Here is an 18,623-nt window from a genome sequence, read left to right on the forward strand (position 1 = left end):
AGTTGTGGAAAAAATTACTTCTTTCTGCAAGAAGCCTATCCAGTACTGCATTATTGCATATCTGGTGTGGGAAACTGTCTCATGTGGCATGAATAGTTCACTGAGGGTTTTGTAAATCAGCTGATTAAATGTATACTCTAAAGAGCATCTCTGTAGCTTCATAATTATACATCCATATGTGCAATAATTCTCTCTAATTTTGTTAAGCTGCTTCTATATTAAAAACAAAACAACAACAACAACAAACCAGCAGAAAAAAAGAAAAAAGGTGTATTAGGTCATTTAGTTCATCTGCTGCCAGAGGAGCAGCGTTCACTGCTCTATGCTCTACTGTTGTTCTGAGCTTTATCCAGTTTAGTCTGAAATGAATAGCAGACCGTGTCTAAATCAATAGCAGACCAGATCACGGTCCAGATACTTCAAAGCTATTTGAACTGTTAGTCTACACTGATTTTTTTTTTTTTTTTTCCCCTGGGAATTGGATGTCTCTACTTTTATAAAAATCTGGTTGAAGAAGATTACTCCTGTGTACTAACTTTGTATTGTGACACAATGCAGTTTATTTAACCTAGTCTGTGTGCTCAAGGAAAAATCCAAAAGTGGGAAACAAACCAAAGCTGTTGTGAATTTGATTGTTTGAATGGAGACTTTTCAATGTACCCATCCTTTTAAATCATCAGCTGCACTATGACCACATGAGATACCTATGAGAGGAGATGAGGGTTATTTTCTTATTCCACAAATGAACAGAAAGTAAAATAATCTTTGTTACAGTTTGACTGCTTGTACAATGAGATGTGTATGGCCATAACCTCAATTCACCCACGATGTAGCACAGCTGGGTTGTCTGCCTGTGGCTTCTCATGTGGCTCTTGCTCATGGGACAGAATTTCTCTTCAGTTAGTATTGTAAAATTATCACAGAGAACCTCCATGTCTTCTCTCTTTGTTTTTGGGAATTGGACTATGATGGGATTCACATTTGTCAGGTACATGCTGCCAGGTCAGAAGGGTGCAGCTGCAGAGGTAAAGGTCAAAGGAAATTATCAAATACGTAAATTTAATTAGGGCTACTGGATTGCTAGCTGATTGCAGGGGTGAGAAGGTCATTGGTATTGCTCAACGACTGCCTTAGTTAGGTTGTATCAGTTTGTCTGATTGAAAAGCATTTGCAGGATAGGGAATTCAGCTGTGTGGGGCAGGAACAGAAATAGAAAGAATATTTTAAAAGCAGAAAGAGCAACAAAGGTCAGCTTGACTCTGCACCTAAATTTGGCAGCTGGGTGCAGAGCTCAGTCTGTAGGACAGCTAAAGAACTCATTTATTTGTGGAGTTACCTGAACTTTCATTGACAATATTCCCTGGTGCGTTCCTTTGCCATTCTGTTTGTACTTTCAGTGCACAGAATATTATTTTTTCACTTCTCAATACAAATGCAGTGTTCTGTAGCTTTATGATAAGAGACTAATTTAAGCTAGAAAAAAAGAAATTTTAAAAAAATTGTTTAGCAGGGAAAAAGGGCATTACATAATAGTATTTTCAACTCTTCTTCATTTGAGAATTCTCTATAATAATTTTCATATCTGGTGGATCGTGGTAGATGGTAAAGATTTTTCTCAGTGTTGTTTTGAAAGGTCAAGAAATGTCATAAGAAAAGACCAAAAGCACTTCATGTAAATCACTCCTGGAGCATAACCAAGAAGCTTTTATCTCCTGGCTTTGATTTTTTTTATTTTTTTATTTTTTATTTTGAGATCTGCAAGTAGCAAAGCCACTTTTTCCTCCACTTGAGGACAGGAGAGGAGAAACATAAACCAAGGGGGTGAGAGAGTGGAACACTTCCTTTTAAATTCATGTGAAATGTGTATGCCTGAGTACTAAAAGGATTCTGTTCATCTTGGCTTGAGGCTGGGAGATGACACCAACCAACTGGCTATCCTCAGGATGTTATCAGGAATGACCATACCATGTTTTGGTACCCCTGAGTATTATTGTAGTGTTGAGTAATTGGGGAAAAAAAAAAAAAGAAAAAAGAAAAAAAAAAAAGGTGTTTGAAACATTTGTACTTCAAGTAAAATTTGTGAGGGTGACACATTCATATTTGCTTTAGAGAGGAGGGAAAGGCAGAGAGGGTAGCAACAGATTAATTTATCAAGTGAATTTACTGTTTGGTTGGTTGGTTGTTTTTTTTTTTCATTTTTCTCTCAGACCCAGATTTGATAGAAAATACCATTTATGGGGTTTGGGTTTTTTTGCATTTTGTTTGTTTTTCTTACAAACTGGTGTTCATCTATTTATTTTAATATTATATTTTTATAAGTTGTGAAATTTGTCAGGTAAGAAGAAAATTTCCATGGGAGGATGCTCATTGTACAGAATGCCTCCGTTCGATCTGAATGTGTTCCCAAGTCTGAACAAGGGCCAGACTGCTCTCTCAGGTCTTAATCCTCTCAGCATTTAAACTCCGTGCTGCTCTGGCTCTCAGTGTGCTGTGTTATCTCTGCCTTAATATGGCCTCTTTCCCTGAGTGCTAGATTTGCCTTTTCTTCCTTTGGCTTCTGAAGTTCAAAGTCATGCTTTACCTTGACTCCCCCTCTGGAGGCTGCACAGGCTATTTTAGGGCATGTGCCCTAAAGTAAATGGAATCAGATTTTTCTTAAGGTCTTGAGCATGTTGATCAGTAGCAGAAGTACATATACAGGTTTAGGCAAAAAGAATAAATCCCTTGGATGTTTTTCTGAATCTAGAATCATAGATTTTTGTTAGAACAGTTTCTCACCTCGATGGCCGTTCTGCTACGTAACTGTGTTCACACACTGATTTATTTCCTTGAGTCTGCCTTTCTTCTTAGGCTGCCTGTTTCCCAAGTGTCTGGACAGCATCCAAACAGAAGAGGCAACACACCTGGTTGGGCCGTTCCACCCTTATAGATACATGTCCTTTCAGCAGCACTCTGAAAGAAGATCATTAGAAAAACTCATCATCTCTCTCTGATCTAAACTTCAGGTCTTCAACTTCTTTTTTCACAGTTGAAAGTCTTAATCAAGAAGGGAGCGTGGTAGCCAGATTACCTTGGGGGCCTTGTTTTTGAGATTTCAGAGCTTTTCTTCTGAAGAAAAAATGATTGCTAACCTTGCAGCCAGATTAGCATTCAGCAGCACCTGAGAAGTCACACGTGTAGGACATGAACTACACACTGGCTTCTAAATTGTAGTTTTCTACATTTAGTTCACTAGAGAGGAAGACAGACCTGGAAAGATATGGGCATATGAAAGCTAGTCATCAAGGTTATTGGGTCTTGTAATACCTGAGGGAGTATCAAAGATTGTTACGTGTTAGAAAACCTCTCATCTCGTCTTGAAAAGAGAACAGAAGGTGAGCAGATGAGGTTTCTACCTCCACCCCATATCAGCATTTACAACTATATGTGCTGCTACTGCTCTGATAGAGAGTAATTAAGAGTTTGTAAGATAACTTCTGTGTCCAGCTTTGAAGAGCTGGTTTTTAGTTGTAACTCCACATAATATATAAAAGCAAAGCTTCACAAACTGGGATATGATTACACAGTGTTCATAGAAAATGATGTAATTCTCAGATTTGCGAATATGCAGTTTTCTGCTCTGTAGTTTAAAGTATTATTTTCAAGAGATTTCTTCTATTTATAAACTCCCAGAAGAATATTGTAGCAGTCAGCTGCTTGCTTCTCTTACGATTTGCTGTTATAGGCTATACAAATTAAACTTTGTAATTGAGATTCCTGCTTTGAGTGCTCTAAAAAATTGTCACCTAATTAAGTAATTGTGGTGGTTTTTTGTTTTGTTTTGTTTTTTTTTAATACGAATTTGCAGCTGAGAGTTACAAGGAAACCCAGACTGTAAAGATAAAAGAAGAACCAATGGAAGTTGACATTCATGATTCGCAGACTTCAGTGTCACCCAGCCAACCCAGCCAAAATGTTGGCTACAGCACTTTATTAGGGCGAGACATTAGTGAACACATCCAGAAGGCACCGGAAGGTCGTGTCCTCCCAGAGCGAAATCTGTTCAGCCAGGATATATCGGTGAAGATGGCATCTGAGCTGCTCTTCCAGTTATCAGGTAAAAGCAGTGGAAATAGTTGAAAGCAGAGTTTAAAGAGCAAAAAGAGATCGTGTATAATCAGTAAGGTGCTACGAAATATGAGATTGCTAAGGGTGAAGCATAACAGGAGGTAGAGCCCTTCTACCCTTGCATGTGAAATGCAGAAGTCTTGCCAAATGTTCCCCATAGATAACATATGTTTTAGAGCACTCTGACAGTCTGATCAGGTTCATAATATTTGAACTGAATTGGAAATGCCAGAGTTCAACTCTTGTATTTTTGAAGGCTAATTAAATGATTAGTGACAACTGGTTGATTGAGGCCTTGGAATATAAGGAAACATATAGGTAGTTACTGTCATAAATGGACAGTGTATAGTGCTCCTGAAGTTGTGCTGTCCATTTCTCTCCACACAGAAGGTCAACCACAGCTATTACATACATGCAGTGATTTGAGCTCTGTTTAATGAAAGCTTGTAGTGCACGTGGAGCACTGGCACTGAAATGTGAGAGTGAAAAAAATTGGTATGAGTTATATTTCTTAAAAAAGCTGTGCTTATTCTGAAATCATATTGTGACCACTTCCCCTTAAATTATTCTCTATTATACTGTAATCAGAAAGCATTAAAATAGTTCTGCTGAATAAAATTTGATACAGAAAATATGATATATCCTATAATCACAAAAAAATGTACATTCCTCTGCAGAAAAGGTGAGCAAAGAGCACAATCACAATAAAGATAACACCATCAGAACTACAGTCAGGTAAGCACAGTCTGTTGTTATCCATAAATCTGTAGTGTAAATGGCATTGCTGAGTTTTGCCTTTAAACTCGCATATGTCTCTCTCTTGCAAATATGACCTGATATTACAAGTGTAAGATATTTTCTTTTAGTAATGGAACCTGTGTGTGAGAAATGACACCAATAGATACGATTTCTTAGTGTCCATGTTGCAAAAGGCCTCTGGGCCAAAATGACTGTTCTCACAGTCAAGTATTCTCCCTTGGTTTTAAGAATTATTTTGTGTGTGTGCTTTTTTCCTGCAAAAACCAAAGCTTAATTGAAACTGCATAGTACATGCAGTGCTTGAGGGAAGAACAGGCTGACAACTGGATTTTAAGACGTGGACCAATGTAAGAAGAGGTGTTGTGATTCGGTCTTCTGTCAAACTTGGACTTCTTGAATAAAATTTCAGTTTAATATTTCTGAATCCTCTCAATGCCTTCCAGAGATGAATTTTTAAAAGTCTGTAAGAGACAATGCTAATGAAACTTTTGGTCATGATTACAGTCACATTAACACAATATGTGAAATTATGCAGGAATTAAAAATATGATTCAATTATAGCATGTGTTGTTAAAGAAGTATGTCCTTTACTGTATTTTGGCTGGGAACATGCTGACAAGTTGTTTAAATATGTGAGCAGCAAAGTGAGGTGCCCTAAGGGAAAAATTCAAAGCTATTGTGTAATAAGTGGCAGCTAGAATTGGTAAAAACTTAGGAGCCCTTGGTTAGGAGTAAGCAGGAATTGACTTGGGCTCTCATCTAACCCTTGAGACAAGGATACATACACACATATCCTCCCTGAAAGTTGTGTAGTCAGTGCGGGTGGTTTTGCAGACTGACTGTGGCTGAAGCATTGGAGAGTTCCTTCAGTGATAGAGTAAGACCTTCGGTGTCTCTGCAGCCCCTTCTGCAGAAATCCTCAGCATGTACAGTGTTTAGTAACTAAGGTAGCTTTGTCTAGACAGAATTTGAAAAGCATTTCAGTTGCAGAAGAAAAGGTCTCTGAAATGTGCTCATCTTAAATTCTTGACCCATCCCCTCCTTTCATGGTAACTGTAATAAATTTGTTTTTAATAAACTGAACAACCTAGTAAATGTCCATCAGGGATTTTTTGATGTTACAGGTTGAAAGAGAATTAAATCGAGCCTTTTAACTTCTGGTTATTGAGAATGCTTTTCATATTTGCTAGTTTGAGAACTTGTGGGATATGGAGACTGCACAGACTTCCCTTTACTTCTTAAAAAGCATAAGCCTGAAAGATACTTATACAATTGAATGCACATATTGTCCAGCTACTCATTAACCATCCAATATGTGTTGCAGGGAGGGGTGACAAATAGTTGGTAGAAAATAGATTTTAGTGTCTTGTGATATTACCAGCAGGACTGGTGTGAGAATCCAGAGCTACTTTTGGATCTATCAAAAATAGTTCAAACTGGAAAGGTTGAGGACAGTTCAGACAACCTTCCTTCTTACAAGGCTGCTGCCTTGTAAGAGAATAACACAGTTGGCTGTTGTCTAACTTCCACTGAATTGTACTGAGAAGTCCTGATAATGGCTGCTACCCATCAGTGTTTGAAAAGCAGAGTGCCCAACTGAATTCTTGTGGGTGCTTTTCTTCTCTTACCTATCAATCAATATGAATAAGAAGAGCTTCTTAAGGACAAGTGAGTCAGTCTACTAAATCCTGCGCGTTCCAACAGATTGACTCAAAAAGACCTTGCTGAAAAAAGAAACAAAGCACCCCAAACCAAGCAAACAGCTGGAAGTCTTTACTGGTAAGAGTACGGCACCTCTCAAAAATAGAATGTGATGGAGCAGCCAGTGGAGAATAGAGGCACGAAGGCTGCATTAAGAAAACGTGTAGTGTTGCAGTTTGGCTCACCAACCTACATCTGGAGTCATGACAGGAAGGCACTGGAATCACAATTGTTATGTGAAGTTTGCTGACAGCTGCAGAGTCAAGGTGAGGTCAGTGTCATCCACCTGTGAGTAATTGGGCAGTGGAGAGATTCAGCTGTGTCATTGGTGAGTGTCTTAAATCAGCCAAGTCCAGCAAGAAAGGGGTACACAAGCACTTCTTTTTTTATATCTTACTCCATATTAACATTTCTGTCTCCCGTCTGTTGCTATTCTTCCTGTGAATATTCCTGGACTGTGTAAGCATATACTTCCATATGACTTTGCTCAAGCAGCCAAAATTGGCAAGGATTCCTCACAGTTCAATGGCTGAGTGAGATGGTAGAACCTGCCATCTGTGATAAGAAGAAAGAAAGCGGAGAAGCAAATGATCTGGAAGTGAGTACACCAGCATGAGATGCCAAGATAAGTTTCTTTCATCTAGAGAACTGTGTAGACAGAAAACTGGAAAAGTGCAGCCAGAAGAAAAAAAAAAAAAGTAAAGTTTAATCTTCATCAGAAGGAATTTTACAAAGTGACTGAGAACAACGTATGTAGTTTCTGAGTTGCAGGAACTCTCCGTTCATACTTTGGATTGAGAATTGGAGGGCATACCCACTGAAATAAAAACAATAATGGGCTGACGCTGAAGAGACTCATCTGCCATTCTAGAAAAAGGTTAAAAAAAAAAAAAAAAAGGCATATCCAAGGATGGTTCTATAATTTCATTGCAGGCTGATGGCAAAGAGGGGAGGTCCTTAAGATAACAGCACAGTGCAGTCTTCAACCTACTGAGGATTTATATCCTAAACTAAAATAGATGAACTCTGTTGTCTAGGACTGTCTAGCAATGGACAGTGAGCCAGTGAGTGAATCTACAAGCAGGCAGTCCAGCATGGAAAGCTGAGTGGATTACATGATTTTGAAGAGTTGCCACAGTTACAGAGGTTCTTTTTATTGGTGTTTGGTTTTTTTTCAAATCATTATTAAGCCACCGAGAGGAATGTTGCAGGGAATTACGCCATATTTTTATACAGCGTCAGTCTGTTTTATAATATGTCACCCCTGAGGGGGAGTGTGAGTCTTGGAAAAGTGAACTTTTGCACATGTGGGCAGCAGCTCTTCACCATATTGTGATTAATCAGGTATCTGCATACAGTGAACTGCTCAGGTTTGGGGCAGCTTCATGCTTTTCATCCAGCTCAACCTATTTGACAGTTTATGGTTGTGTTCAAACTTACGCAGAAATAGCAAAATACCCCACTAACTGTCACATATAGAACAGCAAAAAATAAATAGTAATGAAAATCGAAACAAACAAAAAACCTGGTTTCTCAGCCTGTTGAGGAATCTCAATACGGACAGATCAGATTTAAATTAAATTCCCATTTTGCTTAGAAGAAATTCATCCTTCGTATGCAGACGGAATATAGTACATTAGAAAATAGCTGTCCAAAAAGAAGTACCCTTGTCCACTTTTAATTTTTTTATGTACTTCTTACCAATGTCTTTATTGTGGAAAAGGCATCATAGTTTCTGTTACAACATTCAATTGAGCAGAAAACAAAATACTTTCACAGAAATGCCCATTCACTATGGGAATTAATTTTTTACCGCCTGTTAATTAAGACCAAAGCATGATCTACTTTTTAGAATCAAGCAGCTGGTGATTTATGCTCTGTTTGGGAAGTCACCATTCAGTTAGATTCTATTAATTGTTTCCTGCTCTAAAAATCGAATTAATTGAGTTAGTTTTGTACATGGAATGCTCTGTCAATAGAGAACAGTTCAGCATCTCAACCTAAAATTTGAAAAGCTTTGTTTTGAATGTAATTACTGTATTCCTGAGGTTATTAAATACTTTAAAATATTTCATATATTTTCCACGTGTTTTAGGAGTAGAATACAGATTTTTGAAACATTAATTTTCTTTACCTATATTGTGATGTGATATAACAAATCTGAGTTGTTGAAATACTGTAATGAAAAGCATTTTGGGAGAACTTCAGTTTTTGCTCCACGATGCAGTTTTCCCAAAGCTCACCTCTTCTCCACAACTTACCTCACAGTCTGGTTGTCTTTCAGCATGAATTCCACAAATTAAGCAGGGCTTTTATTTATTATACTGAGAGGTTAAAGTAAAAAATATTGAATACTTACTTTTTCTATTAACTGCTGTTTTGTTTTACAAAAAGATGTCTTATTTCCCCCATAGCCCTTACTTTTCTGAAGACACTTTTAGACAATCACCATTCACTTCCAACTCAAAAGATCTCCTGCCTAATGAAACTGCTCTTCATGGAAGGACATCTGCACCAGGTCAGACGCCTTTTTTTTTTCATTAGTTCCTAAGTTGGTTTTTTTTTAGTTCATAGTTTTTAAATTATTGTTATTTTCTTACTGTCAACATCACCATTTGACCACTGCTCTTAAAATGTAGTTGCTTTGTCAAAGGACAACTCTTCATCACAGTAAATACTTACTATTAAGAAAAAAAAAATAAGTGCTGCTGAATTATTTGTGTTAATTCTTTTTGAGCAACTATTTCTGTGAATTGTAAAAGGCCAGAACGTCCATACAACAGATGAAATACAGCAATGTTAACAGAAGTGGGGTTTTTGTGTTCATGTATGTCCCGCATTTAAAGGAACTGACATCTGATTACTACCTGCTCTCTTCCTGTTACTTGCTGCTCCATCTCTCACAATACAAATGAAATGTTCTCAATATATGTATCAGAATGGCTGAGCTTGGCAATGCAGTTTTCCCACTTTAGCAGTTATTTAAGAACCTGTTTGGAAAGATGTGGATTTCTTACAACGTACTGAAAGGACTTAGTATCTGTGGGTGCAGTCCTACTGATCTTCAGAGCTAGCTGACAGGCGTTTTATATCCAGATATAACCTGGTTTATATTCTTAGTTAAAACAGAAGAGGCAGATGAATACCATTACCTTCCAAGGTGGCACTGAATATATGCACAAACTTGATATGTGTCTTTACGGTCCTGCTGCAAAATATTTCGTCTGCTAGTTCACTGGTATCTGCTCTTAAATTAATAGCTCTTGAGTTCTAAAGGTCAGTAATTACACAGCCAGCCGTAGTGGGGGTTATTCACCTTTCCTTAGCCATCAATAAAGTTTTGGGCATGTTACTGCTAATTTTCAGCTATAGACTGTCACTTAATTTACAACTTAACAGACCCTTCTTTTTTTTAATGCTTGAATAGTTATTTGACAGCTTCTGATGTGGCAGATGAGGTGAAGAACTAGATGTTGTCTAAGGGTAAATACGCATGGCAGAAAAGGAATAAGATTTGTAGCATAAGAACAAGGGTCTTCAGGCTATCCCCAGCCACGCTTTCTCAAGGATGTAGCGGTTTTTGTAAACCAGGACTAAGAGAAGCAATGATACTTTTAAGTACTAAATTGTAAACCAGATTAGCACTTCAATTCTGGCTTTTGACAGTGACATAACATAGAATATTCACATACCCAGATGACAGGCAAGAACTCTTGGACTCCTTGGGCAATGCTCAGTACCTCAGAGGATGTGGCTTCTAGCAGTAATGCTCCTACATCATACCGAGATGGATGCATAAGAATTCTAATTCTCTATAAGGCTTTAAGTGAGGCCTTTTAAACCTACAGATGGATTTTGGTGACGTTTAATCTCATGCCTAAGAGATGTAAAATATCTAGTTGGTTAGGACATCCTGGAGTGTTAAAATGTGCGTAGAGGAAATGTTTTTTGTATGTTCGTGATTTGTGGCATTCTGCTTCATGAAATGTGAGTAATAACTGGATGGGTCTGTGAATTGTAACACTTACTGCTCTGTGACTATTATTACATAATATACGTAATAGCAGTATATATACAGAAAATTAAAACTATACGAAGTTATTTATTTATTTGGAACAATGCTATCATGCACTTTCTCAGCTTCGTAAAAAATTCTTGGACCTGAACAGAAACTTCACAGTAGCATCGGGAATGTTATCAGATTTTTAAAAATTGGTTACAAATGTGATATTCATGTAAAAGAAGGTAGAATACCCACAGATAGATTTTCTATTAGTTTCAGCCTCACAAGAAGAAATTATCTCTGAGGTGCTATGGATAGCTCAGACAAAGCTTAATCCCTGCCGAGAGTAGCATAAAGGAGCAGTAACAAAACATTGTAAAAGCCAACAGGATGTAACAGAAAATGCTGTGAAAATGTGTATGTGGCATCACGTGGATAAATGCGTGCCTTCAGTTGAGATCTGTTTTATTTCATCTCTGAAATAGGATAGTAAGAACTAGAAGAGAACAGCATACAGAATGACAATTAATTCAGTTCATCTACTAAAATACAAGCAAATCAATTGCCAACAGCCATCAGCATTCAGTAAGCAGTATCCAAGTCCCACATCCAGAAATGCCAGTCTGTATCACTGTCACCAGAATTAATGGGGGCTGATGAACATGTGTGGGGTCTGAGCTGTTGCTGTGCACTGTCTCTCTATGGAGAGACATGACTCAATCAGGCATAGCAGCATGAGGAAAGGAAGGCTTTGCTGCAGGATGGTCTGGGTGACCTTGGTGGAACTTCACGTACATGCCTCTTTTCAAGAGAGAGCATCAACAGAAATGGCTATATCCCTAGACTCTTGGAAACGTTCTGAGTGCAGTCTTCTTGGCACCTTAGCTGAAGCAGAATTGGGAAAAGTGACAGGAACATAGGACAGTCAGATATCTCATGTGTCAAGTTCAATTCTTTTTTATAATAGGTAACAATATTATGTAATATCATTCATTTGTTTATCAAGCTCTGTTTAAAATCTATCATCCTTATTATTTGTACAAGAACACTGTTTCAGAAGCTCACTCTTTGTAAGAGCTGGACCATCTTCAGCCAAAATTTACTCAAAGCAAGTTCTACTATTTTTCTTCTATCAATGCTGTCCTTCAGCTGTGATAATTCTTCTTTTGTGGGCTTATTTGATATGCCACCTTATGTCCCCTTAATCTGGTCTTCATTTTTGGAAAAGTAAATCGGTCAACATCTTCCAGACTCTGTTAATATGACAGAAATTCCATTCCTTGACCAACATCATACAGCATGTAAGAGCAGTTCTTGTTGCAACTTCATAAGTATATGACCTTTTAATTTGAATTGTATCAGTTATTATTGTAGCTGTCAAAATTATTTCTTTAATACTCTGAAATTTCTGCATATTTCTGCTTTTTTTTTTTTTTTTTTAATGCAATGCTGGTTTTTTCATGTTGAAGATACTAAAGAGGATTTTTAAGTATGGTTAGTCCACAGTTCAGTCTGTCAGACCACGCGGTAGCAGGCCTTCAGCCCAGTGCTTTCCTTCTTAGTGCAATCCAATTCTCTTCATAGTCAGTTTATTAGGAAATTGCAAGATCAGGAATTTAAGAGGAAGAGCGCACTTTGTGGGGCATTGAGTATACAGGATCCTCAAAGAGTATGAAAAAACTAGGAAAGACCTATTAGAAGATGTGTGAAAGCAGTGCACTGATTGGGGCACTTACGGGAGGAAATAAGGGCCTGAGATAAAGGTGAAATAATCCTGATCAGCAGCAGTATTGCAGGCAGGATATGTAGTTAGCGTGATCAGTAGAATAAGTAGTTAGCAGCTTTTAAGTCTGGTAACCAGGGAAAATAAATTTCCCAGGTCTGTCAGAAGGGACTCAGTGGTCCAGCAGAAGTAATGATAACTCCCTGATAATCTGTGGTGAACTGTTAATAATTTGAGAAGAAAATAAAGCAATTTCCTATAGTTAAAAAGTATTGGATAGATTTGGGGAACTACTCTTCTTCCTTCCTAAAGTGTTTCTTAGTTTAGTAAGCATACAAAGTTAATTGCAGATGTGTAGACTTTTCTGGATTGCTACCACTATCCATAAAAGTTCACTTTTCTTCAACAATTAAAATAAATACTGAAATATTGCCCACATCAAACACAGTTTGCCAAAGAATTTCAGTAGTATCAAAGCTGCAACCAATGCAAAAATACATTCAAAACAATTTAGTAGTTTCAGCCTTTTCCCTTAAGAAGAGCAAAAATAAATGACCTTTTTTGGCTTAGCAAAATGTAGGGAGAAGAAATGAAAATATTCTTTTCAAATAGTTGCTTTAAAAGGGCATTTTTATCCCTTGTTTTATATGACTGGTTTCTTTTGACAGAAAACAGTCCAACTGTAAGTCAGACGGTGTAGGTCAGTCGAGATCTCTAGATAAATTAAATACTTGATTTTATACTGGTGTTCCTGACCCTCAGCCAATCCTTAATGTGTTTTAATAGTTTTCCACTATCTCACTGACTCATTCTGTAAATCAAACCTGCCTTCACGAAATCCAGATAGGTGACATTCGCTGTTTCTTTTTTAGTGATTTCATGAATATTGTCAAAGACTCCACTCATGGGTTTGGGGAGTATCTTTTTCTCCACGCGTATCTGCATGTAGTATTAGAACATTTCATTATTTTCTCTGTTGCACGAAGAAACTTCTACTCTCCTTCACTTACATTGCCAACGTGCAACAGTGAAACAGTTGAATCTATAGATAATAGTCTGGTTATGTACAGTAGAGTTTGAGGGTGGTGAATCTTTTCCTGCCTCCTAAGTCGCGCCTCCCTTAGTCAGCAGGGATCACTACTGCTATGGAGTCATGCAAGACTTGGAGGAATAATGCACATCAATTTACTGACAGCTTTCTTTACAACAGCTAGTATTCTACTTGGAAGTAAAATTGATGCATTTGCTAATTATGATTAATAAGCATTACAGGTAAGAGAATATTAGGCAATGGCTACTTCAAAGAGTAAAAGAATAAAAGAAGAGGGGAAAAAAATGATAGAAAATGCAACCAGATGTACAAACACAGCAAAGCAAAGTGCCTCACCACTCCTCGATCCAGCGATGTCTTGGTGCTACGTGCATGTCTTGGTGCTAGGTGCTGATCTGCTTTAGTGATGGGTTGTTGGAACTTCTGTTGTTCACTTGACAAATACTCACAATGACAGTACAGACTCTTACTTATAGTCCAAAGTGATCAAGCCTGTTCTTTTGGAGTGATAGCTTCTGGCTTTGGTGTCTCATCAGGAACTCTTTTGTTCCTGTCTTCCAGACCTTGCAAATTTAAGTCAGGAAATCAGAGGAAGCAGGTAGAGGCCAGCTGTCTTGCCTTCACAAGATACAGTTAAGATCATTACCCAATCTCCTGTATCGAGCTACTTTCATTTTCTTCCAGGCCAAATCTTGAGCCAATAAACACTCCTTGATGCTCCCTTTTGAAGGCAAACAACTCCAAGGAGATGCTTTCAAATGTAGAACTGTCCACAAAGTGATGTTGATTGCGTCATGTTGATTTGACGCACTCAATTAGCAATCTCAGACAAAATATATATTTTTTAATTCCATGATTTTTGTGAAAATTTACTATGACTTTCCAGATTGTTATTTTGATTGTGGTAAATGAATCTCACGTGGATTAAATAGACTTCTGGAATTGGAAGGTGTAGATTTTTGGGTCTTGTAGTCCATGAATAGTCCCGACTCTCTGAATTCCATCTACTGGTGCAGGAGCTAATTTTACCACTAGTATTTATTTTAATTAAATAAAGCAAATAAAGCTTTTGTCCACAAGTTCAGTTTCTAAAATGCATGAAAGCATCTCCTGTCACTGTGTCTCTATGCTCTTCAGTGACCTGTAAGATGATAGATAGCCCATGCTTCCTCTTCAGAAATGCTGAAAAGCTAGTATTAAATCAGTTGCAATTAGATCAGTAAAAAAAATAAATAAAATTAAAATTGGGAACTGTGCAACAGTGTTGTCAGTTGTATTTTTACTGATAATGCAGTTAGTGGCATAATATTAGTATGTGTAACAACAATTCATATATGTTTAGATCTATAGAATGCTATTTCTTGTTCCCTTCATGCTCACACCCTCCTTCTACTTTTCTCTAAAGTGGCAATTCTACAGTAGCTTCAGTAACTAAAAGGGGCAAATCTGCCTACTCTCAGGGCCACATCTTTGCACGTTCTCCAACACAGTGGTACCAATATCTAAGTGGACACCTTGTAAACTGAATCAGGAGATCTAGTGGGCTAATCTCTTTTTCTAGTAGTTCGTGGGAATGCTGGGATCTGAGCACGGTGAAGGCAAGTACGTATCTTCCAGCTATGTGAAACTTTGCCATTTAACTTACCTTGATGCAGCTGTGACTGCATTTTTTACTATCGTCTGTGACTGTAGTTGAAAATACCTCCTGAATGTTTAGAGTTTTAATTTGAATGAGATAAATAATTAAGCTCATTATATTGCATAGGTATCGCATTCTTTAGAATGAAGAAGTTTGCATGTTTCTTCATGCCTAATCCCCTTTTTTAAGGTTTATGTTGTAATCTTGATGTTGTGATCTTGCATATGTGGCTGTCCAACCTACAAACATGCCCATTCATATGTTGTATTTCTGGTAGAATTTGTGCTGTGATTGTGGCCTCTTCTGCTCTGCAGCAAACTGAACTCTGAATTTTGGGGAATCTCTAGGTTGGTTAAGGCAGCCAAAATTTTAATAATATGGACTTGAAATTAGAGTGAATCTGGCTATAGTTTCCCTTTCTCCTTAAGTTGCTAATGATTTTTTTCCTGCTTGGCCTCACCTATTCTGCTGCCAGACTTCCTATTATTAACTTAACTGGTGTTGTTCCTGAGACCACTGTACCTGAACTGTAGAAAGGAGACCTCAAAGTTTTGGTTTTGATTTCTGTGGCACTGTTGTCACACTGGAAAATGTGCTAGGCCTTAGGGGACTGTGAAATGTTCAGACCCGAAGGATTTCTGTTGAAGTGCTTGACAATGAAATGTTGGCATTTAAATTGCCACTGTGCAGCTTTCCAGCTATGTGCCCGTGGAGTTAATTAGAACAATTCACACCTTCTTACAGTTGTTTGCTTCCATCTGCGGAAAAGTCTCTAACTTCACATTATGGATAATCCTCTGTTCATTTTATGAAGGCTTTTTTCACAGCCCTAAATGCCAGAATGTTTAAAGGAAAGCTAGGAGTTAAGAGTACAATTACTAGCTATCAATTTTCTTGCACATTCACAGCAGCAGAACCTCTGGACTATTATTTCTGAGAGAAAACACAGGATGGTTGAGGTAGGAAGAGACCTTTGGTGATTATCTAATTCAACTTTGCTGCTCAGGGCAGGATCAGTGGGCTGTTAAAGACCATGTCTCCATCTGCTTTCCACTAGTGTGGCTTAACCTCAAGCACTGTATGCAGTTTTTGGGCACCACAATATAAGAAGGACATAAAGCTATTAGAGAGCATCCAGAGGACTGTGAATACACTGAAAAGTGTGGAGGGCAAGTTGTATGAGGAGCAGCTGAGGTCTCTTGGTTTGTTCAGCCAAAAGCAGAGGCTGAGGGTGGGCTTCATGGCAGCATACAGCTCCTCACGTGGAGCAGAGGGACGGCACTGAGCTCTGCTCTGGTGACAGCAGCAGGATCCAAGGGAACGGCATGAAGCTGCATCAGGGTGCATCAGGTTGAGAAAAGAGTCTTCACTGAGAAGATGGTTGGGCACTCAAAGAGGCTCCCCAGGGCAGTGGTCACAGCCCCATGCTGCCAATGTTCAGGGAGCATTTGGGACAATGCTCTCAGACATAGGGTTTGAATTTTGGTGGTCCTCTGTGGAACCAAGCGTTGGACTTAGTGATCCTTGTGGGTCCCTTCCATCTCAGGATTCTGTGATTCTTTGTACAGGTAGCTTTTGAATTTCTCCAGGGATGGAGATTCCACAAACTATCTGTGGAGCAATCTGTACCAGTACAAGACCACTGCAGCACAGTAAAAAAGTGTGGGGTTTTTTGTTGTTTAAATGGATTTACTGTGTTCCAATCTGTACCTTTGCCTCTTCTCCACTGGGCATCTCTGAGAAGAGCCTGGCTTTATCTTCTCTGTTCCCCACCATCAGGTTTATATACACATTGAAAAGATCCCACCAAGCTGTTCCCTCCAGGCTGAGCGATCCTAGCTGTCTCAGGCTCTCTGCTTATGATGTGCTCCTATCTCTTAGTAGTAGTGCTACACTTCAGTCTTTCTTTAAAGTTCAAATATTTCAAGATCCTGGCAGCATTTTCTGGTCCTGTGATGGAACAGCAGTTTTTATTGCCAGTATAGTTGCAGAGGAAGTGTACTTCTACATGAAATGACTTATATAGAACTTTTTTCTTCCTTTTTTCCCTGCTTTATTCCATTATTGATGCTTATGATCGTTTCATTTGGTTTCAGTTTTGGTCTGAGTTATGAGCTCTGCCCATCCAGGATATTTGGGTAACCCCTTCAGCTTCCCGATGATGAGAGTGCCTGACCCTTGTTGGCTTCCCAACAGGGTGGAATAATGTAGATTGGCACTTAATTCACTATGCAGGGCTTCCTCCATCAGACACTCAGTCTTGTTGTTCATTTCCATCTCAGTATTATTGTGAAATGCGATTGCTGAAAGTGGTGCGAGAGGTAGATGCCACGCTGTGGTCATCATTGCCTGCAAAATACAGTGTTAGGTACTCACTAACCCTTGAAAAATCTAGTTCTCTTGGTTTTGAAAAGCAACCATTTAAATTTATTCCTTTTCTGATACCAGTCTGGGGTGAAATTCAACCAAGTACTCTTTTATTTGTGTACGTGTATGAATTCATGCAGATACATGGAGATAATGAGAGATACCGCCCTCTGACAAATCCAGTCTTTGTGGCAGTGTCATAGATGGTAGGAACATGTGACAGAGTAGCAGGTTGATTTGAATACCTAATTTAAGTTTTTGATCCCCCAGTGTGCATTTTGTTTTGATTCTTCACAATCAGAAGTATGTCTCTGGGGTACATGGTACTTGGTGTGTGCTCTCTGTCTTTGTGCACTTTAGAAGGCTAAGGATTGTCAGCTACAGTGGCTGCTCTCTGAAGTGTGATAGCAAGAGACAGATAACTGACAAGTTGTAGAAAGTAGAAAGTGATTCTAGGAAAGTGAGATAGTTGAACTGCTCAGAAGTGGGCAGTGCTTGGCATAGTTCTCCAAAGAGACAGATTTTGCTTACTTTGTTCTATATAATTCAGTGCTAAACTGTGTGACAGTGGTTCTGGCTCTAGTATGCTTTTATCTATAGCGTCCTGCCTTCAGATTCCCATGATCATCTGTCTGGGTGCAGCCTTCTTTTCTTGTGCACCCAGCTACCTTAGAAACAAGCTTGCCCTACGGCCCATGAGAAGGGGGTTCCAAAGTTTCGGTTCATTTAATGCAGTCTTAACCAAACCAGCTGCAACTGATTACAGCATTACATTTCTCTTTCAGCTTTTTTTGGGTCTGCTGCCAAGCATGTTTCCAATAGTGTGTTGCAGATCTGTGATATGGTAAATGGTGCCCATCTCCTGAGTAGCTGTTGCACTTCTAACTAACAAGCCCCCTTTCAAAACAGAACGTATTATGCAGAGCAGACCATTTCAAATGATCAAATCTCCTCTTGGCTAAAATAAGACAACTGAAGTATGCAGAATGCGCCAATGTGTGCGTGTTCAAATTTTTGTTAACAGTTGTGACTTATTGGCCATTCCCACAGCAACTGAGGGCAGTGTGATTGGATCCCTCTGAGGAACACATGAAATTACTGGTGAATTGGCCACTCTCTCAGTACTACACACGTTAAACAACAGGGCCTTGCAAGAACTGCCATGGGCACACAGGGCTACTTCTTTTCCCAGTGAAGTCACTGCGCTAATTATTTTGCCAATTACTTACATAACCTTCAAGATGAAGACAGTTAATTAAAATAGACCCCACAA

General features: G+C 38.6%; 1 protein-coding gene and 1 long non-coding RNA gene across 6 annotated transcripts in view; one reads left to right on the forward strand and one right to left on the reverse strand.

Annotated features, from left to right (window-relative positions):
• Window positions 1–18,623, forward strand: part of ZNF827 (zinc finger protein 827) — a 106,714-nt gene that overhangs the window by 64,552 nt on the left and 23,539 nt on the right. For all 5 annotated transcript variants that reach the window (XR_004166236.2, XM_090138576.1, XM_031588837.2 and 2 more), the window contains exons 6-8: window positions 3,848–4,096; window positions 4,785–4,842; window positions 8,982–9,085. Coding sequence is in view for 4 of the 5 variants with exons in the window: in XM_090138576.1 (XP_089994702.1) it covers window positions 3,848–4,096; window positions 4,785–4,842; window positions 8,982–9,085 (411 nt within the window). In the remaining variant the exon portion in view is untranslated. The remainder of the gene's footprint in view (window positions 1–3,847; window positions 4,097–4,784; window positions 4,843–8,981; window positions 9,086–18,623) is intronic.
• Window positions 11,986–18,623, reverse strand: part of LOC149918040 (uncharacterized) — a 28,702-nt gene continuing 22,064 nt past the window's right edge. The window contains exon 3 of the long non-coding RNA XR_016465798.1: window positions 11,986–17,332. This is a non-coding gene — a long non-coding RNA (uncharacterized LOC149918040). The remainder of the gene's footprint in view (window positions 17,333–18,623) is intronic.

This window comes from Phasianus colchicus, chromosome 4 (genome assembly GCF_987193195.1).
Source record: "Phasianus colchicus chromosome 4, bPhaCol1.hap1.1, whole genome shotgun sequence".
In the NCBI taxonomy this organism is placed as follows: domain Eukaryota; kingdom Metazoa; phylum Chordata; class Aves; order Galliformes; family Phasianidae; genus Phasianus; species Phasianus colchicus.